General features: G+C 55.2%; 1 protein-coding gene across 1 annotated transcript in view; it reads right to left on the reverse strand.

The window, feature by feature from the left end:
* CCDC33 (coiled-coil domain containing 33) overlaps window positions 1-22,405 on the reverse strand; it is a 45,877-nt gene that overhangs the window by 8,865 nt on the left and 14,607 nt on the right. Inside the window, 9 exon segments of the mRNA XM_075714207.1 lie at window positions 4,734-4,859; window positions 9,728-9,799; window positions 10,065-10,186; window positions 10,295-10,424; window positions 14,415-14,535; window positions 14,700-14,791; window positions 14,984-15,085; window positions 15,843-15,952; window positions 17,694-17,818. Coding sequence (XP_075570322.1) covers window positions 4,734-4,859; window positions 9,728-9,799; window positions 10,065-10,186; window positions 10,295-10,424; window positions 14,415-14,535; window positions 14,700-14,791; window positions 14,984-15,085; window positions 15,843-15,952; window positions 17,694-17,818 — 1,000 coding nt within the window.

The raw sequence follows: 22,405 nt of genomic DNA on the forward strand, positions 1-22,405 counted from the left end.
CACAGACCAAAGCAGGAGAAGCACATGCAAAGCCCACCAAGCTCAACCTGTTTCCCACCCCTGCCTGGAGTCTGGATTGCCAAAAAAACCCTCATGCAATGTAGCTACAGCACTCAGACCATTTGCAAACCCCGAAACCCACTCCCAGCCTCCCCCACTGCTCTGCCAGAGGGTCCCTGCCCCTCCAGCACCCTCCGCTGCCCTGCAAAAGCCACATCCCTCTGTCCTCCTCCTCACTATCCCACCTCACCCCATCTTGCTCCCAAGAAAACAGAATTTCCAGCTGCTTTTACTCTCCCGCAGCCCAACCAGGCTGGAAGCAGGGACTGGGGAAACTGCAGCCAGATTTGGGGTGGCTGGGAGGCTTCTGCAATACTCTAAATCCCACCAAGACCCTCTCCCCTCTTTGTGACTGCTGGATGCGGGTCACCCCATCCATGTCCTGGTGTCACACAGAGGGGGCACGGGGGGACCCACCCTCAGCACTGCCTCTTCGTGTACCAGGTTCATCACAGAATCATAGAATCGTTTAGGTTGGAAAAGACCTTTAAGATCATCCAGTCCAACCATTAACCTACACTACCAAGTCCACACTAAACCAATCAAGGGTAGACTAGACTAAACCATGTCCCAAAGTGCCACATCTACCCGTTTTTTGAACACTTCCAGGGATGGGGACTCCACCACCTCTCTGGGCAGCCTGTTCCAATGCTTGACCACCCTTTCCGTAAAGAGATTTTTCCTAATGTCCAATCTAAACCTCCCCTGGCACAACTTGAGGCCATTTCCTCTTGTCCTATCGCTAACTACGTGGGGGAAGAGACCAACACCCACCTCACTACAGCCTCCTTTCAGGCAGTTGTAGAGAGCGATAAGGTCTCCCCTCAGCCTCCTCTTCTCCAGGCTAAACAACCCCAGTTCCCTCAGCCGCTCCTCATAAGGCCTGTGCTCCAGACCCTTCACCAGCCTTGTTGCCCTTCTCTGGACACGCTCCAGCATCATCACCAGGATAAAGAGCTAATTAAATAAAAGGGGAAGCAAATTGCTGAATCCTTAATCCTTAACCCACCCTTACCCACCCAGCCTGAGCCTCGTGCCTGTGGGTGCTCGGGCACCCGTGGGTGTGGGCAAACCTAACCGGGCCTCGCCCGGGGCCGGGGGAGAGCGGAGCATCCTCACCCCAACCTTGCAACCGCTCCTGCCTGCTCCCCGGGCTCTCTCAGCCCTGGGAAGAGGAGCAGCTGCCCTGGGTAGGGGAGGCAAGGCAGCCCCTTCTCCGGGGGGCCCGGCCTGAAGCGCGGCTGCGGGGGGCTCGGCGGCGGCGGGGCGGTCGCTAGGGGGGGCTGCAGCCGCACGCGGGGCCGCGCGGGCTGCGGGGGGGCGGGGCCGCAGCGGCCTCGGTCCTTGCGGCGGCCTTCTGCCGTGCAGCGCCCCCGGCCCCTGCAGCACCTTCACCCCCCCGCAGCAGCGTCACCCCCTGCAGCACCCTTACCCCCTGCAGCACCTTCACCCCCTGCAGCAGCGTCACCCCCTGCAGCAGCTTCACCCCCTGCAGCAGCTTCACCTCCTGCAGCAGCGTCACCCCCTGCAGCACCTTCACCCCCTGCAGCAGCTTCACCCCCTGCAGCACCTTCACCCCCTGCAGCAGCTTCACCCCCTGCAGCAGCTTCACCTCCTGCAGCACCCTCTCCCCTTGCAGCAGCTTCACCCCCTGCAGCAGCTTCACCCCCTGCAGCAGCTTCACCCCCTGCAGCACCCTCTCCCCTTGCAGCATCCTTTTCCCTTGCGGCATCCTCAACCTTCGCATCCCCCTCTCCCTTCGCATCCCCCTCTTCCCTCACAGCACCCTCAGCCCTTGCAATACCCTCAGCCCTTGCAGCATCTTCAGCCCTTGCTGCACCTTCTCCCCGTGCACTGTCCTTTTCCCTTGCAGCATCCTCATCCTTCACATGCCCCTCGTAGCACCCTTTCCCCTCACAGCACCCTCAGCCCTTGCAGCATCTTCAGCCCTTGCAGCATCTTCAGCCCTTGCAGCACCTTCTCCCCGTGCACTGTCCTTTTCGCTTGCAGCATCCTCATCCTTCACATGCCCCTCGTAGCACCCTTTCCCCTCACAGCACCCTCAGCCCTTGCAGCATCTTCAGCCCTTGCAGCATCTTCAGCCCTTGCAGCACCTTCTCCCCGTGCACTGTCCTTTTCGCTTGCAGCATCCTCATCCTTTACATCCCCCTCACATCCCCCTCTGCTTGCCGGCTGGCCACCTTTGCAGGCACCAGCCCCGAGGAGCTGCTGGGCTCAGCAGTGCCGTACCGTGCTGGGGGTCCCCTCCCAGCTCGCCAAGGCGGAAGACCCCGCTCAGCGGGCACAGGAGCCCCCATCTTCCTTGGGGGTCACCCAGCATCTGGAAATGGGTCCAGCAAAGGAGCTCCAATGCTGCTGGCAAGCAAGAAATCCTGCCCAAATTGCTGCTGCCTGTTCTACCATGCCATGGTGTGTTTTGGGGGAACAAGCTGCACATCTGGGCTCTCACCTTATGTGATGGAGCTGATGGCACACATGCAGTGCTGGAAACAAAATGCCAGCAAGGGAAAAATAAATGACATTTACTTCTCTCAGCCCCACAAGAAGCCCTTTGGCTTGTAAACCCCCCGGTGTCGACAGGTCAGGGAAATGTGGGTGATGGGAACGGGGAAAGAAAGGCTTGAAGAAGAAACAAATGTTTGAAGAGGTTGGAGAAAACGCCCCCCTAATCGTTAAGTAGTGCTTGTAAATTATTCATTGACTGGTAAGAGAGGCACAAATCTATTCAGCGAGAGGGCAGAAGGGTAGAAAAACACAGTTAGTCTGAGCCCAGCATAAACCTCAGCCTAAGGTCAGATATGTCGTCCCTCAGAAATCAGCCTCAAACCTTGGTAAGCCCAAGGCAGGGTTTAATGTCCCAGCACAAACCTGCATGGAGGCTTTTCTGCCTCTGTGGGACCAGGGCAGGGAAGGGTTACCCCATCTCCAATAATAGCCCTCATCACTTTGTTTTCCTCTCCCCCCCGACTTTTTGATGAAGGCATTAACAAGCAAATCCAGAGCAGGACCTCAAAAGCCGCAGGGTAGGGATGGGGATCCAGGTTTGATCAGCCAGAGCAGAATGGGGAGAAGTGACAGGGCTGTGATCAGCCAAGTGCTCCCACCCAGACCCCCCCAGACCCTGCTGCCGGGGGGCTGTCATGTCCCAGATCCCTCCTGCACACACGCTCCATTAGTAGGGTGTCAGCCCTGATTCCTGTAGCTGTCAGGAGATGGGCTTTCCAGGGCTTTCCAAGCAAATCCCCCCGCATTGCAATGCAAGTGGAGTGAAAATAATTTGTGCTTTAGGGTGAAGAAAAAAGGAAAAAGAAAGAAAACAGCTGTCAAAGGTTGGGGGAAAAAAATAATCCTACCAGCAACGCTTTCCAGCATTTTTAGCCAGAGAAAGGGCAGGGCAGGTTGTGCCCAGGGCTTGTGCAACCCTTTCTGTCCTTCCCAGCTCCTGTTGTCCTGCTGGAAGCATCCTTGAAAACACTTCCCACCCTCCCTCTCTTTATCAGCATAGGGATGCTCTTGTGTGGACACAGCAAGCTGTTTTTGAGGCTGCTTGGGGCATTGGCACAAGGAAATGGCAAACCTGGAGGTGAAAACCCATTGCATGGACCATGTAGTGATGCCAGGGCCAGATTCTGTGCAAGTCTGAAGGGTTTGGGGCTTCTCTGGAGCCCCAGGGAAATTTGGTCCATCAATTTTGGACCTCGCATCCTCATTGCATTTAAGCTGTGCCGTGGTACCCACCTCCACACACCCCGTTACAGGTTTCTATTAGGCTGGGCATAAAGCAGCCACCGTGGCCACAGAAAAGGAAGCAATAAAGCTCAGTGGATTGAAGGAATTAAAACAGCTGGAGGAAAAAAAAAATAGCTTTTCTGTATTTTTATGATTGTTTTTTTATTGCTAATTTTCTGCCTGCTTTGCAGCCTGAACTGCAGGGAGAGGGATTGGGTTGAAGGTGGGGTTTGGGCAGCCGCTGGTGGGGAAAGAGCTGGGTGTTTGGGCAGCACAGGGCCCCTCCACCTCCTCCCTCCCAGCTATTTAATAAGCAGAATTGAGGTTTAACGACCTGTTATTTTTAAAGCCAGATGGCTTAAAGTACAGGAAGATATTAGGACCATGAGGGCTGGGTTTGAATTCATCTAAGGTCTCCATTTATCAATACAAAGGGCTGGAGGAGGAGAGCAGCTGCCTTTTTTTTTCCTGGAGCCAAAAGGTATGAGCTGGAGGTGCCTGGGGTCTCCAACATAATGCAGTGCTAATAGGAGAGAATTTACTAAATGGATCTGGGATTGAGCAATCAGATTGAAGCTGGTGCATCCAGGCTGCTCCGGCGAGCACTGCCCCCAGCAAGGTGATGGGATGCTGTCCCCCCTCCAGCCCCTGTGCCACCCCAAAACAGCTGGGGACCAGGGATGTGGGCACCGATGGAAAGGCTGCTCCATGGGTACAGCACAAGAAATTATTGGTACAACCAGGCTATGGATAAAACCCACCGCTCCCAGCAATGCAAACATTGGAAGAGAGATTAAAATTTGGGATTTATGCCAGTTTTCCACTGTTAGGAGGCAGGGTGCGTGCCTTTGCGGAAGCTGGCAAGGCGATGCAGTGGGCAGGGTGCAGGCATGGCATTGCTGGCTGCTCTCATGGGTTCTTACCTGGCAATAAAATGGGTGCACAGGGGCTGTCTGCAGCTCTTTGCCCCTCTTGAGCATGCCGACGGTGGTGGGGTCCAGGCTGGGGAGGGCATCACTGTCTAGTGGGGTCAGGAATGCTGCCGGTCTCTGGGAAGGGAGAAGTAATGGTCTGTAGGATGGATGGATGCGGTGACGGGGCAAGGAGGGGGCACCCAGACAGAGCTGCCCCTGCCGCATGTGCCCTGTCCCACCATCCACGTCCCCACTATGCCACCAGGACAGGCATGATGAGAAAGAGCCGTGGGTTAGCCACACTCATCTCATCTTTGTAAGGTGCAAGGGGAGCTTCGGGCAGAGAGAGGATCCCTGGGGAACCAGCACTGGACTGACAAGGCAAGGAGGAAGAGGAGGAGGAGGAGAAAGAGGCAGTCCTTCACACTGAAGCCTGTGTTGGTGGAAACAGCAGGTTCGTGCCCAGCTCAGCCCATCTCTCCACTTCCCTGGGCAGGCAGGTGGGTACGCAGGTCCTGTGGGTGCAAAGGGATGCTAAAAGCCACTTTGCTGCCTGGCGCTGCTCCTGGCTTTGGTGCCCGCCAGATAAGGCACCTCTGGCACACTAGCAGCCTCTGCCAGACCCCCTGCCAGACACTGCCGGCAGCAGTAATGTGATTTCCCTGCCCCTCGTTTCCTGTGCCCAGCTCTGCACACCCCACTCTCCTCCAGCCAGCCTGGCTTTTATAGACTCCCCTCTAATCCAGTTAGAGGGGCAAGTCAGATCTAATGGAATAAACGATGGAGTCCGCACACTCCTCGCTGCTGCCTATGATGGCAAGGTCATGGACAGGGACCCTCGGCCTCTCCTGGCCATCCTGTCTCCCAATATCAGAGCAGGTTTGGGTGATGGGGACCTGCCTTGCCACTGGGATCCTTGCATCGTGGCATGGCACCCCAGCACCCGCCTATTTCACTGCCCAAGAGCCGGCGACTGTGACCCAGCAAATCCTCAGCTCCCCCCCGCCTCCCCACTTCACAGATGCTCTCTTCGCTTCACCAGCCGAGCAATCAGGCTGGGCGCCCTCTCCAAATTGGCTGCGGGCATGGGCAGCGGCAAAGTGGCCCTCACTGGGTATTACTCTGTGCCTGCGCCAGGCCTTGCCTCATTAGTGCAGCTAACGAGGGCAGCGAGCATCCTCCCTCCCCGTGATGATGGTGTCCGGAGGCGTTCCCGTGCCCTTCCACATCTCTGCTTCATTAACACCATCAGCATCATCGTCCCCTGTGCCACCGCATTTCATTACGCTGCTGGCCCTGACCTCAACCAAGCTCCTCCAGCATCAAAGCCAGGGTGAAGATGCCCCCCACCCCGCCACTCTCCCCCTCCCCAGGGAATAGCATCATGCAAAATGCAACAGTTTAGGCCCTGCCTGCAATTACCGGGGCTGGCGTACAGCTGCTGCCCACCGTGCCGGAGCAATGGCCAGCCCGGCCCCGCCACCATTGCCCATTGGAGAGCTGCTTGCCGGAGCGCTCGTGCTCTTAATTCAATTAGCACTGCCCTGAACGCTCCCCTGGGACTGGCGGGTGGAAACCAACAAATTCTCTTTAACAAAGACATTCCCTGCTTTTTTTTTTTTGTTCCTTGCTGGCTTGGCTTTCCCCTGCTAACGACGCTCCCAGCCAGCAACAATGCCATAAAACCTCTTGTAATCCACCATGTGATAATGGGAATGGGTGACATGTTTGATGGACAGGTGTCAATCAAGAGTTGGCAAGCAGGAGCTCAGCTGCCAGCAGTTCGGCTGTGCCGAAAGACCTCAGCCAGTTAACCAGAGAAGGTGCTCAGCAGGGAAGGGCGATGCTTCTCCAAAACAAACCTTTCACCAGTTTCCGCATCCCCTGCAATGTGGTTTGGGGATAAAACCCCAATTTCGGTTCTTGTGGAGACAAACCTGGCCAGACAGGCTGAAATAATGGGAAACACATGATGACTCCGCCCTTCCCAACCAATTGTAAACCCATTTTTTTTGCCAGCCCAAAAGGGGTTTGATCCCCAGGCTGGCATGGTGACAATTTACACCCCGGTGCTGTGACAATTTATGCCAGGCGCCAATCTGCTTCTGGTTTTAAATGGCAGCAATTACATAAATTAAGGCTGTTTAAGCAATGATATAGCCAGCCTGTTGATTTTCTTTCCTTGCCTGGAAAAAAACAGCACTAGCTTTTCCCTTTTTTTCAGAGGCTGTCACCACATGCCAGCACATCCCCAGACCACATCTCAGGTGACATGACCAAGGGCACTCAGCAAAGCGGGTGGCAGAGGCTTGAGGTGACCCTGAAGGTCCCAAGTGCTGAGTTAAAGCACTAAGCAAAGTGAGGTCATGCCAAAATGAAGCGTAAAACAGAGCTGGTTATAAACAGGGGCAATGAATAAACCCCTTAGGAATAAAGATGCCTCTGGTGTGTATTTTCCAGCCCTTGGATAGGGCTCAGCATCCCCCGGGCGCATCAGGGACTGCATCCTGCTGACCCTGTGCATGGATTTGCCACTGGCTGCTGTGTGGTCAAACTTATCTTTCCTGGGCGAGACACCAAATTTGGGGTGGAAAAAGAAGAACGAAGGGAAAACAGGAGCCCTGCCTTGAGCCGCAAGGTGAAGTCGGCTGCAGGTTTCCCGCTGCAACAGTTTTTCAGTGACAGCCGTTAATTTGCTAAAATGCCAGCGTTTTGCTGAAGTCTTTGATTTCTTTGTCTCCCTGAGATGATCAAAGTCCTTTGTTCTCGTTTGGGCTCCAAAGAGAGAGCACAGGGGGATGAAGACGGGGTGAAATGGGCTGTATGGGGGCAAACCCGGGGGTCTCGGTGCCTTCACCATGGCGGGGGCGGGGAGGGGAGGGGGAAGTGTCCTGCAACCCAGCGCTGCCCTTGCCTTTCTCTGGGATAACGCAAATCCTCTTTGCTCATCCCTGGTTTCGGGGCTCTTGGCTTTTAATAAAGCAGCTGCTCCAACCCCTTTCCCTGTGGCTATTACAAATGCAGCAGGGTTTTGAGACCCTGAAGAAATACTGGGGGATGAGTTATGGGGAGCCCCTTGTCCCTAGAAAACCCTGGCACTGAGGACATTTTCCCAGCTTGGGGGGTTGATGTGAGAGCATCCAAAGCCAAGCTTGGGAGCATCCAGACCCCTGATCGGAGTTGGCAAAATCCCCACAGAGTCCACGGAGCAGCCAGGATTTATGCCTGTCTCCAAGTGTGCCGGGGAGTACAGATGGGCCAGGGTTTATTTAGCTGCTGTTTGTTATAAAAAGCCCAGCCAATCTAGGTTATGCATTTTCAGCTCTCTACATTAAAATAAAAAAAAAAAAATAAGAAAAGAAATGAGACGAGCTCAGTGAGTCAGTTCTCCTTTGCCATCTGGCTGGGGAGAGCTGTGGGGTGAGAGAGCACGGACCAGGATGGGCAGGGATGCCAGGGCTCCTCACACCCTGAAGATGGGCAGGGATGCTGGGGCTCCTCGCACCCTGGACATGGGCAGGGATGCTGGGGCTCCTCGCACCCCAAGAACAACCCTGGTACAGAGGTTGCCCTGACGCCTCACTGGGTCAGTACAGGTCCTGTGTTGACCATCTTTGCCTCTTGGCCCCTGTTTGGCCACTTCTTGCCATCCCAAAGCTGAGCTCAGGACTAATCCATGAGCTGAGGACTTTGAAATCCAGCCTTCAAGCATCTCTTGAAGCCTGTGGCTGCCCAGCAGGGGAGAGGAGAGGCTCTGCCCCTGCAACCACGGCAGCACCTCCCCTGCCCACTGGGCTGCGGTTTCAGGGTGCTGGGGATCACAGCCAGCTGGCTGGGGAATCTTCCTTGGAAAATCCTGACTTCCAGGCAAGAAACAAGGGCCTCAGCAAAGCCAGGAGGAGCCAAACCTGCCCTCACCCTGCTCAGTAGCAGCTCGCTCATTGATTTGCATTGCTCCAGGTCTGTCTGCCCAGGCTGCAGCCGGATGAATTAACCAGACGTGGAGCCCAAGGCCGGCTCTGGCTCTCCTGTTTTTTGTTTCCACTCCCAGCTCTTACATATATTAAGGAAGGCAGGGCTGGAGGGGGGGAAAGGGAGAGGCTGGGGAAGAGGAGAAAAAAAAAATTACAGCTCCCAGATCAAAACAATAATCAGCTAAATGAATTCCGCAGCATTTTCCCGCATGACTGCGAGTGATAATTTAGTGCAGCAGCCAGCTGGAAGCAAAAGGATTAATTCTGCACTTAGTGACACCCATGTGAATAATTCATCACACGCAGACCCCTTTTCACTGACCCCCCTGGGCAATCTCTCCAAAGACTGCCACCAGCCGGCCCCGGCCCGCTGCAGCTCCCCCAGGGACAGGGGGGATGCAGTCACCAGCGCAGCAACCAGACCTGTCCCAAATTCACTTTATGGATAGAATTTCTTTTTGCACATGGGAGCAAAGGCTGGCCGCTGCAGTAATTAGATCAGTTGGCCTCATGGCCACATCCTAACCTGCTCAAGGGCTGGTCCTAGAGCCAAGGGCAAGCGGGGTTCCCTCCTCCCTGGGAAAAGCAGCCAAATTCCCTCCCTCCTGTGACATCCCTGGGGACCACAAATGCTGAAGGATGAAGACAGCTGGACATTTGTCACTGTGGTTAACCAGCCTGGCCCTTCTCTGCACCAAGACGGTGAACAGCCTCTCCCAAATAACCTGCTTGTGCCCTGCCTGCCACCCTGCCTCCAGCTGGGATTTCCCGGGAATACGAACACATGCCAAAAGCCCTGGGAAAGTGATGGATGTGTGAGGGCAAGAACGATGCTGTTTTTTCCAGCTGCCCAGTGGCACAATCCAGAGCCCTGAGACAACAGGCACAAGGAATAAAACCCAGATCAAGCCCAGCTGATACCTGCCTGAGAGGTTTGGAGAGAGGGTGGCAGCTCTAAAGAACCATCTCCTGCCCTGTCCCTTTCCCCATCCCTCCTTGCCTTGGAGTTCACCATCCCCAGCACCTCACCTCTGATTGAAGGAGCAGCAGGCAGAGCCCCACGGTCGGGATGGCCCCAGATGTGGTTTTGAGGTCCGTGCCCTGGGGAGGCAGAGGAAGGGTCACAGCTATCGCTGGCCTCTGGGTTTCTACCAGGGATCTGGTGGCTTTGGCATCACCCAGATGCCATCCAGGGGTCCAGGGCTGCAGTTCGGCGCAGGGACCCTGGCTTCCCATGGGATGTGCCAGGCTGCCCACCCAGATGTGGAGATCCCTCCCACCATGCCAGCAGCTATAGGTACCAACACTTACAAGTACCATCACTGTGCCACCGTGCCCCAGCATCACCCCGCAGCCCCCAGCTCACCTGCACAGCGAGGCCGTCCACACGCATCCCACTGGTCTGTGCCGCCAGCTCCCGGAAAATGCGACTGGTGAGGGGCAGCACCGAGTATCCCACAGGAACGAGGGTGCCTGGAGCATCCCACACTGGGGAAGGGGTGAGAGCAGCCAGCTGGGGGCATGGCAGCCCAGGACCTGCCCCCAGCCAAACCCAAGGACAAGGGAGAGCATCCTCGGTGGGGTCCCCAGACTCACTGGTTTTGTAAGGATAATATTCAATCACCAGGGCGGTGTCTTCAGAGAAGATGGTGGTCACGTCTTGGCCTTGGAAGAGGAAGGAGATGTCCCAGGTCGGCTGCTCTGGGGGCCCGGCTGGTTGGGACATCTTAGGAGACAACAGGAAAATTATCCTTCAGATACTTTCTCTCTCTAGACATGAATAAGCAGACAGATATAAGGGAGAGGAGAGGTGAGGGTAAAGAAAAGTACAACCTGTGCAGCTGCATCCCATCCCTGGCTCGAAAGCAATCCCAAATCCCAGTTGCTTGAACTGGTTTTCACTGGGTCTTTGAGCTTGGCTGCTTCTCTCCAGCTAATCCCTGCCAGCATCTTCCGCCTTGCAGAGCCAGAGGAGGAAAATAGCACATGGACCTACTACCCCATGCTTAAAAACACAATGGGAAGAGCCTGGAGGATAAGCTGCACTGACTCCAGGGTGAGCCTTTTGATATCTATTGGCAATCCTGTGCTCACGCTTGGGAAAGGGTTTTGCGACAATATAAGCACCTGGAAAGTCTTTCCCAAGCATGCGTGCCGGGTTGCCTGATAAATATCGAACAGCAGGCAACATGTTCATCCCCAGAGCTGTGATCTGTCGTTGGAAATGGCATCAGTCCATCCCCGCCAGCAGCTGCTCCCCTTTGCCTTCAGAGAGCCCTGCCAGCTCTCCAAAGGTCAGCCTTAACACCGGCTGCCCAGCACCAAGAAATTATTGACAGCAGCTCCTTTTTAATGCTGTTACTCCATCCCCTCGGCCAGCATCGCCCAGCGGGGATGAGATGCCGATCAGCTTTTCTGCATCAGCACATTTCTGCTTCATCGGGGAGGGTGGGAGGAGGAGAAGGGGGGTCTCCCTCTGCTCACGTTTGGGGATGATAATGGGCATTATGCACCTCAGAGACCCGCAGCAGTGCATTACCCAGCCCTGGGGGCTGTTAGCAAGGGGATAGCAGGGCTGAGATGCTTCAGAGCCTGAAAACACCTCCACGATGGGCTGCACCAGGAAGTGCTGTTAGTGCTGGCTCAGCACCAGGCTGGCTCTCTCAGCTGGGAATTTGTCAGGGACTCCCCAGCATCAGCTGTGATTTTTAGCTGGGATGCAGCTTGCTTTAACTGCAGGGACCCCAGTCTGTGCCTGTAAGTCCTTAGGGAAAACCTGCATGGTGTAGGGCAGCTCCCAGCAGCTGGATCCAGCTCAGCACCCTCCAGCCATGCCTCTTCTTTCCCAGCCTGCATCCCAGCCCATAGGGCTCTTTCATTTAGCCTCAGAAAGCCCAGTTTGGGGGGAAAAATCTCCTAAAAACCACCAAATGCCGCCTCCAGTTACTTTTCCTGGCATTGACCTGTACCAGGTGCTGCGAGATGGTGCCGTTTTAGACTCAGCAGGGAAGGGAAAAGTCAAACGTGGGAGCATATTGTTAATTTGACCTCAGTTGTTGCAGGTCCTGAGCCCACATGGCTCCTCTCACCAGGACAGGGATGGGAGATGACATTCCCAAATTCCCCCCCCCCCCCGATTTGGGGGCCTGCAGTGGGGGCAGGAGCGCTCGCCAGGGCTGAGCTGTCTCCCACTGGCTTAGCGGGACAGATGGACGCTCTGCACTGGGGCATCAGAGCTAATGCACTGATCTGGGAAGACGTCTTGGCACAACAACCGTCTCTGCCCAGGGCCACCTGGAGAAACACAACAAAGGGGATGATAATGAGGAGGAGGCAGGAGACGCCTTCATCCTCCTTGGCTACCCCAGCTCATCTCCCGTACAAAGGCTGGTTCAAAGACAGCATCACTGGCATGAGCAGAGGCAGAGGTGGCCAAGCCCACAGCACCTCTCCTGCCTTCCCAAGGGATGGGCCCTTCCCCTGGTCCTCATGGCTGCCTGTCTGGAGGGTGCAGATGCTGGAAGAGAGCGAGAAGCTCCAGATAAGTGGGTTAAACTGGAGGGTCCCCAAGGGAAAGAACCTAACAGGAGATTTATCTTAGAGGGGACCAACATCATGAAGGCTTGAGCTTGGTGCCGGGAGGCCAGACATGGCATGGCTTTCTGTGGAAGGCACAGTCCGGTGTCCATCCACCCCATGGATTTGCCATTGCCACCAGTGTGTCCAGACCCATCCCTTTTGGTGAGAAAGGGGCTGTTGGTCCAATGAGATGATCCAAGGAAAGCCCCCATGAGAGCAGCCAATGCTCTTGCAGGCAGCTCTGTGCAGGTCTCAGCTAACTCCTGGCCAGGAAGACCAGGTGGCCAGGAGCCCCGGCCAGGCAGGGAAGTGTTAACCACTCAGGAACCCAAAAACCCTCTAAGTAAGAGGGGTGCCTGCTGAAGGTGAACCCAAGTGCCATTGTCTGCAGATGCTGATGGGAACTGACAGGCGAGAGGACACGCTGGGCTGGCAGAATTATCGAATCCGATTAGCCTGCCCAGGAGTTCTCTCAGGGAAAGCCATTAACCTCTGGAACCAGAGTAGCAATGCTCCCTCCTCCCTCCTCCTTCCAGCCTTTCCCTAAACTTTCCTCTATCAGACATTAGGAGTTCATCCTCCCCGGGAAGAAATCGCATTCTACAGGGTGGGGAAACTGAGGCAGGAGATGGGGAGAGAGAGTGATTGGGGGTTACACAGCTCCCCAGGGCACCCTGTCCTTGCATCCCCGGGGAGGGCATCCTCCATGATGTGCAAAGACAGACAGAGCCATGTGGGCGACAGTGGAGGAGGAGAAAGAGGAGGGGGAGGCAGCAGCCTGCATGCAGGCCAGATGGCTGGGTTTAATCATTCGTCCTCCCATGTTGGGCTCCCACGGCTCTGCACTGGCACTGCTGCTTGTGCCATGTCTGTGGGGCTCGGCTTGGGCTTGCCCAGCGCCTGGGTCCCACGAGTTCACAGGGGTTTTTGTGTGTATTTATTCATATAAATCCAAAGGAATGGATTTTGACTGCCTTTAGAGGAGAGAAATATCCCTGCTCCTGCTGGGAAGCTGCAGCCTCGGGTTGCTGCATCCTGGAGCAAAGAGTTGGGGGGGATGGAAGATAACATGGGAGCGAGCGCATGGGGATTTCTTTCCTAATATCTGCTCCAGAGCTGGCATGAGCAGCCTGTACCCCGAACCCATTGCCATGGTGGGGCTGGGGGTGCTGGTCCTAGGGGTGCCCAAAGCAGGTGCAGACCCAAAGCAGAGGGTCCCCAGTGCTCCCCCCACCTCTCACCTGCAAAGAACAACCCAGGGAGGTGGAGAGCGGGGCAATAAAACAACACTTATTGTAATGAATGAAATGCACTAGCGATTTTTATGATCATTCAGCACTTCATGGGCAACTTGGCATTTGGCTGGCCTCCTCTAAGTAATATTTTATTTATGGGCTCCCTGAACATGTTGATACAGGGTATTTCACTCCGAGATGATAAAAATTCAACACACGGGGGAGAAGGACCAAGGTGGAGAAACGTGTGCTCCGCCAGCATTTGGGACCAGCTGGATCCATCTTTCGGGGTGGCTGGACATCTGCCCTCAGCATGCTTTTGGCTGGCACTTTTCAGAGGTGGAGGGATGGAGCAGCTCTGGTTTTGAGGGGTGGCAGCTTCGCGCTGGCTTCTGGCCTGGCTGCCCCATCACACCTCCTCCCTGCCCCAGCATCCCTCCAGTCCCTTGCCTCTCCCTCCCTGCTAATTTTTGGCAGGGCTCAGAAACAAAAGCGGGGCCCTCCTCCTGCTCTCCGATGATGCCACGTGCCAAAAGCATATGTTTCCCTGGCAACAGCTATTTTGAAGATGTGTGTTGCTAGCTCTCCTGGTGGTACTTGAGGCCTGGGGAGGAGAAGGTCTCTGCCTTTGAGAGGCAGCACTCGAGCCGGAGGCGTGAGTGGAGCAGGGGGAAAAACAAAGGAAAAAAGCACAAACAAGGAGCTGCCCATGGGTTTCTGCAGGCAGGGCGAGGTGGACATGGGGACTGTGTCTTTGATGCTCAAAGCATTGCTTTGCCTCTAAAGCTTTTCCCTGCATGGGGTGCTTAGCTCCCCTGCTGAAGGAGGGATGCTCATTGGTACCCAAGTGGGACGGATGCTGCCAGACCCGTACATCCCTGCAGATGCACTTGGCCTTGTACCTGCGGGCAGCCATGATTGGCAGCTCGGGCGATGCTGAAGGCTGCTGCTGGAGGGTCCGGGAATGTGATGGTGGTGGGGCTGATGCTGGGACAGGCGATGGGATGCTTCTCCATGTGGTGCCTGAGAGGTGATGGAAAGGGGGAGAGTCACCACATGCAGAGTTGTGTCTGCTCCTGGCAAGCCAAACACCGCAGGACAGGTGATGGCACCAGGGATACTCAGGTTGTCCCAAGTCCAGCACCCCCCACTCACGTCACCAACACCCCCCTATGGCCATAACTCACTCATATTCCTGAACGTTGGTCACAACTCTGGCCACTGCAATGAGGGCCCCGAGGGTGGTAGCCAGGGGGGCCGACAGCCCCTGCAGCAGCACCTGGGAGGTGGGGAGCCCATGGTGAGGGGTCAGCAAATGGGGAGGGAAAACAAGCTGCCCTAAATCATCATCAAGAGCCAATGGAGCAGGAGACAATGTGCAGCAGCATCCTCTCTGAGTCGAGATGCTCTGGTCCATCCTGGACCCTGCAAACTCCCCCTGCCACCTCCTGTTCCTGGGGCCACCTCTCACCTGCAAGGCCACGTAGCTCAATCCATTGCAGCGAGGAATGAAGCTCCCTTTGCGGATGATGGTGACATACAGGACTGTCCCTGTGGGGTCCTGCGTCCTTGGCTGTTTGTGGAGGAGAGCAAACCATGGGAGAAGGAAGGGTCAAGGCCACCAAACGTGGGCACTGGGTGTGCAGACAGCCCATCGCTGACAATAAAGCACCAACTGATAATTAAAGCTCACTGTCCCCTGGAGCCTTCCCGGAAAAGATCAATATAATAAATCCTTCTGCATTTAAATATTTAATCGCTCCCAATCTCTGTGCAGGGAAGAGGAAACTAACTTCTGCCTGCCAGAGCATAGGGGAGGTTGATTGTGGGGAAGTATTGAGTGAGTTTGCCAGGTCTCCTCTGTACAGGGAGCTATCGTCTAAGTCCCTGGGACTGTTAACATGTTGGGACGGAGAAATCCCCACTGAGGGGCTTCTCTCTGGGCTGGGTACCTGCCTGCATTAATTAATGCACAGCAGCCCCTGTTTAATGAACACTCTGCCTTATGGCCTGGCCTCACATCTCCTTCCCCAGGATGCTGAGGGCAAAAGCACTTCCCAGCTTGCAATCCCATCATTTTTCCTCCACATTTTCCCACCAGAGAGAGATGAAAAAAGCCTAACACAACGCCTGCCTTGTTCCCACCTCACGGGAAGCTCACAAGCCTCTTTGAGCACCTTCCCTGACTTGCCAAATTGGGTTTTCCCACTGGGATTATGCCATTACACAAGGCTCCATTTGCCCACAACCCCCAGCTACAGCCCTGGGGTGAAAATCTAAGTTATAAACAGGAATAAGCAGCGGGATGGAGGGGCAGGCACTGTACCTACCAGCACCAGCCTGCAGTGGTGAGGCTGGAAGGGCTGGAGGTGCCGCACCGGCAGCTGGAAGGTCCCCAATGCCTCCTTGGTGGCTTTGTCTGCCACCGTGAGAGTCAGCACTGGAAGGAAAAAGGTCAGCTGTCAGGATAAGTAGGGCTGGCTGAGGGGTTTGGGGAAGGGGAGAGTAGGGAAAGTGATGGGGAGAGGTTTGGGGGAAGGTCTGGGTGAAGAAGGGACAGAGGCAATGAGGGGATTGATTCCTTTTCAGCAGCCCCTTCCCCTTGCAGGTCATGGTGGGGTGGACAGGAGCAGGATTTACACACGTCCCAGGTTTATATGCACACACAGACACACATGCATCCCAAGGAGCCATTGAGAGCATGTCCCAGGCATCCCCAAGAAAGCGAAGCCTGTGAGCAGCTGGCTCAGATTCCCACCAATACAGCTCAGATTCCCATTTAAGAAGCCGGGATTTCCCACTGATCCATCTAATCTGCCTCCCTGTCTCCAGCTCACACCACTCAGCTGCCAGGGTGCAATCCTGCCCTGAGCCCTCCCTGCCCCAGGGTCAGCCTGCAGCCCACAGGTGGGTTTTGCAGACACTTGCCACCATGGCATCTGCCCTCTCGGGGGTGCCTGGTCCCCGTCTGTCCCTCGACATCGCAGCATCACCCCCACAGGCACTGGCACCCCCAGCTCTTCCCTTAGTTTAAAGCAAAGCTGCAATTTAGTTGACAAGCACGAGCAGGAGCCTTTTATCAAAAAAAAAGAGCTGATGGAAGGGAAAACCGCCCTCTCTTTATGCTGCCATCAAGACTTGGGTTTCCCTTCCCCCAGCTTAATGACTGTGCTGAGGCACCCGCCTTAACTCCTGCTTGGCCAACCTGGCGATGTCACAGGTCATGCATGTCCCCAAAATTAAGACAATGGACCAGGCAAGTGCATGGACCACACTTTCCCGAGCTCATGCTTTTCAGCAAGTGCTCAATTTCTATGGAGATTTTCTTTTTCTCCCAGCCCCTTGTAGAAAGAGCACCAGGGAAAATGTTCTGGGGTCAAGCAAGAGACAAGTGGCTTTTCTGCTAGTCGTCCCCGATGATAGATCATGCTTGGCAGACCTGCCAATGGAAACTCTGTTTCTGGGCAAGAAAAGGTGCAAGCTGCACCTGGAAACGACAGCTCCGGTCTGAACATCTGAGGGATGAACATCTCTGAACACCTGGGGGATGCTGGGATGCGGATGAGTGGGGCCAGAGGTCCTGTCAGGTCTCCCCACATCTCTCCTGGTACTGCACGGGGCAGGTCCAAAGTACATCAAAAGCTCCTCAGTTTCATTTAGGTCAGGGCCTAATGGGATTAGGCATGACGTGAAGATTGGCTCCCACAGTTTGTTTTGCAAGGGTCTCATTATAATCAAATCCTGGCCCCTAATACCATGAGTTTTATTACAGTTACAGACTTAGCAGCCCTGCACGGGGAGTAACAGCATCATGATGTGGGTCCAACCGATATGAGGTGTCAGGGTCGGGATGGCAGTGGGGAAAGATTTGGGGTGCTCTCCCTTGATGCCAATTCCCATGGGATGCTTTGGAGGATGCCCGGAGCTCGGCACAGTCACTTGCTCCATCCTGCAGCACTGTACCTGGGGGCATGTCCCTCTTGGTCCTACCCTGAAGCCACCACAGCCATGCAGGGCTCAGGGCATGGCTCATCCCCATCATGGCCACTCTCTGCCTGGGTGCTGCTCAGGATACTTCAGAGCACAGGCTCTCTAATATCCCAAAATTAATGCTTTGAGGAGATGAGTCCCATGTCCTGGTCTCCAGCATCCCTGTCCCCATGGTCCTCCAGTGCTCTCACCTGCCCAGCCCGCATCTTCAGCATCTATTTCCACCGTCACCTCCTCCTCCCAGGTGGGTGTGTGGGTGGGCACCAAGGATGCACGGGTTGACTCTGGCTTCTGCTCATCCCCTCTGCTGGTCTTACTGGGAGGGAAAGGGAGGCAAAACAGGCTGGTTACTGGGTGAGGAAGGGTAATGTGTCAGCAGGGAGCTGGGCCTGGGAGAGGGATGAGCACCATTCCTGCCCAGTGCAGCTGACAGTGGCCAGCCCATCCTCACACCACCCTTAGCAAAGCTCTGCCCTTGCTCCAGGGTGGCTGCGGGGGGGTCCAGGGCCGGTTCTACTCCCGGCTGCCGGATCCTGCCGAGCCCCCAGTGATGGGGTTTGCAGCCCCTTTTATCCAAGAAGGCTATTTCAGACCTTGGAGGCTAATTATCCAGCTGTATTGATGAAGGGACAGGGAGGAGGCTGCTGGGAAAGGAGAGAGAAGATTGAATGTTAACGACTACTGTCATTAAACTAGGCACATAACAAGGCTAAGCAATAATTACGGCAATGTTAGCGGCTATGGGCCCCAGGTAATTCTTCATCCGTGCTGGTGCAGGGCCATCACCATCAGGGCTGTTTTCGAGTTGTTCCTCCCACATTTATCAATTGATCATCAACTACTCATGAGCTTGGCTAGTGACAATAATGCCCCTCCCCCATTAGGGGGATGGCAGATCTTTTAGGAGGTCTTTGCTGCCCAGTGAGACACTTGGTGTTACTCTGGGAGTCCCAAGACCATGGCAGAGTCCCATCCCCTGGTGACATGGTGACCTCAAGTCTTCTTCATCCCCAACCACGGGGTGAAGAGGGACAGTGACGTGGTGTCAGGCCAGCGTAACACAGATGTCCCAGCCCTGTCAACAGGTTGATATGGATATTAAGATGACGAAGTGTCCAGTGCTGGCTCCTCCAGGAAAGCTCTTGCTGGAGCAGAGCCAACGTGGCTCTTAGGGAGAGGTTACCAGAGCACTGCAGTGACAGAGACCAGATGGTGGCACTTTGCCACCCTGTCTCTGGGGGAAAGGAGATGATAAAGGTCCTTCCAGCTGCAACACGGGACCAAGCAGGTTCATCTCAGAGGTACAAGCCAGATGGGAGTGTGCTCCACACACATCCTCTCTCGTTGCTGGAGAGACTGGTCTAACAGCCCCTCAGCCAAGCTGCATTCATGCCCCATGCTCCTCTCCTATCTCCCACGTGTCCCATTCCCCACCAGAGAAGCCCACCTGCATCCTGCAGGGATGGAGCTGAGCCGGCCAGCTCTGGCAGGTGGGAATTAACATCGGGCTGGCACCATTGTGGAAGGGCTGGAAGAAAATCGGCTCTCCAGTAATGAGCTCTGTGGGGGATTGCTCTACCAGCAACGTGCTTGGAGTCCGAATGAAGTGAGACCTGGGCTGGAGGAGGTGGGGGAGGAGAAGGAGGGTGAGAACTGGCTGCTCTGGGCCCCCTTCATTATAGACTTGCCTAAGGAGGAGACTGCATTCAAAAAGAGCTGTGATTTGGGGTGGGGGGGGGGGGGGCCACGGGGGGAACAACCCACAACAGTACAACACATGGGGATATGCTTCAAAATCAAATGAATAGGCCAGGGGCAGCAGGAACAGTGGAGAGCGGAGATGGTTTGATGTCTCCTCCTCACCCCAGCCAGCTCCAGACCCACTCAGTGGTGTGGGAGATGGGGTATCCAGTGAGCAGGCGCCACAGACAGCTGCCCATAGGATCACATGCCTTGGGGCAGGACATGAATGGGCTGGACCAAGAGATGTTCCTCTGATGCTCTGCATCCCTCCCTGCCTGCTCCAGGGCAGGCACTTAACTCTGCTGTGCGGGGATGCACCATGTCACCCACCGCTGCGATAAAAGTTAAAGATAAAATATAAAGACAGCCGCCCCCGGGGAGTTATTACACACAATGTCTCGGCTACGGTGCTTGGGGACAGCATCACACAGCCACCCCCCTGCGTGTGACACCTGGGTGCCCAGCAAAGGGCTTGGCAAGGCTGTGCCCAGCCCTCATAAATATTTATTTGTCCAGCATTAGAAGTTATTATCTCTACAGGGTGAGTTATTTCTCGGGGCCAACATCCCTGCAGAGGCAACGCAGTGGTGCAGGCGTATCATTCTTGGGGAAGAAAAATCCCATGCGGCATGGCCACAGTTCTCAGGACTGACATCCAGGCTGTTACTTACATGGCTGTTGCAGGATCTGGCCCTGGGCAAGGCTGCCCCCCACCACACAGCCCCACTGTGCTTGGTGCTGAGCTTGGGGGGCTCAGGTGCAGTTTGGGTAAATAGATATGGATAGATAAATCACAGAGGTGTAAGAGCAAATTCTGAAAAGATTCAGATTGAGAAAAGAAGAATTCTAATTTCCCCTCTCCTTTGAGAAACCAAATTTTTACATTGCTCCTGACCCTCTAGCCCTGGGATGGTCCATCTTCCTCCCACTATGATTTAAGCCAGGTGCCGGGGCAAGAAAGGGACCCCCAAAGACCCCACTTGGTCCCACTTCCTACACCCCCTTGCTCTGGGGTTATCAGCGGAGCCTCTGGTTTATTTTTGGGCATGTCGCAGAGCCAAAAGGCTTTTCTTGCAGGAACACCCTAACCCCTTTGCAGGTGGAGCATCCCATCCACACCACGACCAGCCCCCATCCCTCAGGCTGGGAGCAGACGGTGCATTCAGCAGCAACCTTGAGTTTCTTCTCTTGGCGCTGAAGAGCAGAAAGGAAGAAGCGAGGAGGTACTTTCACCCGCCCACGGTACTCAATGGAGAGGAGAAGCCGGACGGAGCCAGGCGCTTTGTGCTGTTAATTGCAAACACACCTGTCTCCAGTGCGCCAAGGTCATCCCTGCATCACACCAGTTCGGGAGCAATTTATCTGCATGCACAAGGGAGTAAAAGGAAGACGCAGAGCAAACTCATGGGTGCCCCTGAAAGCAGGGAGGGGGGATTTGCTCAGCATTCAGAGGATGAGGAACAGAGCCGAGCCTCTGCCAGGTCCCCGGAGGAGCCCCATCCTCTCTGGGGCAGGGATGAGCCCAAGCCCATCAGGATGCCTATGCAGGCTCTCCTGCTGCTCGAGGTCTTTCAGATTCAATCTGCCAAGCCTTTGCCTCCAAAATCCTCTGCACTGAGACTTGGAAGCAATGCACACAACTACGGAGTGCTACGGGATGCCGCGTCCGGGCATGAGTGTCTGACTGGGCACAGCCACAAAGGGCTGGTGCAAGTGGTATTGCTCCTCTCCTGACATCCCACTCCTGATTTTGGGGGGTCATGCTCTGTGTGCCAGCATTTTGAGCTCGGGCTGGCTCCACTGGCTCTGGGGAGATCAGCTGCCACCAGGTCCCCACCAGCACATCCACCGACTGCTACTTCCCGTCCGTAAAAACCCACCTTTTAACTGCAACATGCTACTCTCCTTCAAAAGCAAGCACCCTGAAAAACAATAACTGATTCCTTTCTGCCTTGGCTCCCTCACTATGGTTACTAAAAGGCCCCTCATGTGTCCTGCATCCCTAATACCACCCTCCCCTCCCCTCCATCACTCCCCCGTTACCATGGCAATGCGGTGATGGAGCAGCACCAGAATGCAGAGAGATGCAACAATCACACACCACCCTCGTGCTATCATTTAGGATATTGATGTTTAAATCTCCTGAGATTATCTGGGTATAATTGGTTTATGGAAATAGAGACAACTCTTGCGGTGGAGTTACTCAGGCTGTCAGGGCAGAGAGCGGGTCCTTGGCATGGGGGGGTGGGAAAGAGGGGAAGGGGTGATGGAGGGGTGGCAATGGGGGCTGCTAGCCCACGTGCCAGCCGGCTCCTGCTGAGCTGCTGGTGCCAGCCAGCCTGAAAAACCTGACAGATGCTGCCCCTGTGATGGAGAGCTGCATCCCTCCTACCCAGGGAGCCTCCAGGATGTCCGACATAGCTGGCACCGGGCACTGTGGAGAAAAGGCACACTGTGCCGTGCTGACAGACCTTGGGACTCCCCTTCACCACGGAGCTCAGGGTTTCTACATCGCAAAACGCTGAGCAAGCAACAGTTTGCTCTACATGCTTGCAGATAAGATGTTTCCAGGCTTTCACAGCCCTGGCTGCTGATTGTCCCCAGCAGATGAGCCCTGGCCCTGCTTCCCTGTTCCCTGGCATCGGTGCATCTGCTTGGGTACCAGCCTGCCCAGCACTGCCCCAGGGAGATGCCCTGGAGAAACTAAAGTCCATAGGGAGGCAGGTGATGCCCTAAAGCCACCAACAACTGCTTTCTCCTCCCTTTTCCAGGGAAGCAGTGCGAAGCAATTCTGCCTCCTGGAAGAGCTCTTTGGGATCCCAAGCTCACCCCGCAGCAATGCCGAGTGGAGCGGCCTCCCTCTTAACACAGACCAAAGCATGACCGGCTAATTGAGTCCCCTGGCACATGCATAATGCACAAGGAGCCCACTTCTCCTTACCCAAGCATTCTGTTTTATTTATTAAAACACTCTTTTATTTATTGTGATATCATCTCAAAACCCAGGCAGCATTACCCTGTGGATTCTTTGACATCATTTTATACTTTCAATATTAGGAATGCTTTCTTCCCAACGCCCCAGCGAGACAAAGCGCCCTGTCCTCCACCTTCCCCCATCTCAGTGAGGAGTCCCAGCTCCTCTCCCTGCACTGAGCATCCC

Source organism: Pelecanus crispus, chromosome 7 (genome assembly GCF_030463565.1).
Source record: "Pelecanus crispus isolate bPelCri1 chromosome 7, bPelCri1.pri, whole genome shotgun sequence".
Taxonomy (NCBI): Eukaryota; Metazoa; Chordata; class Aves; order Pelecaniformes; family Pelecanidae; genus Pelecanus; species Pelecanus crispus.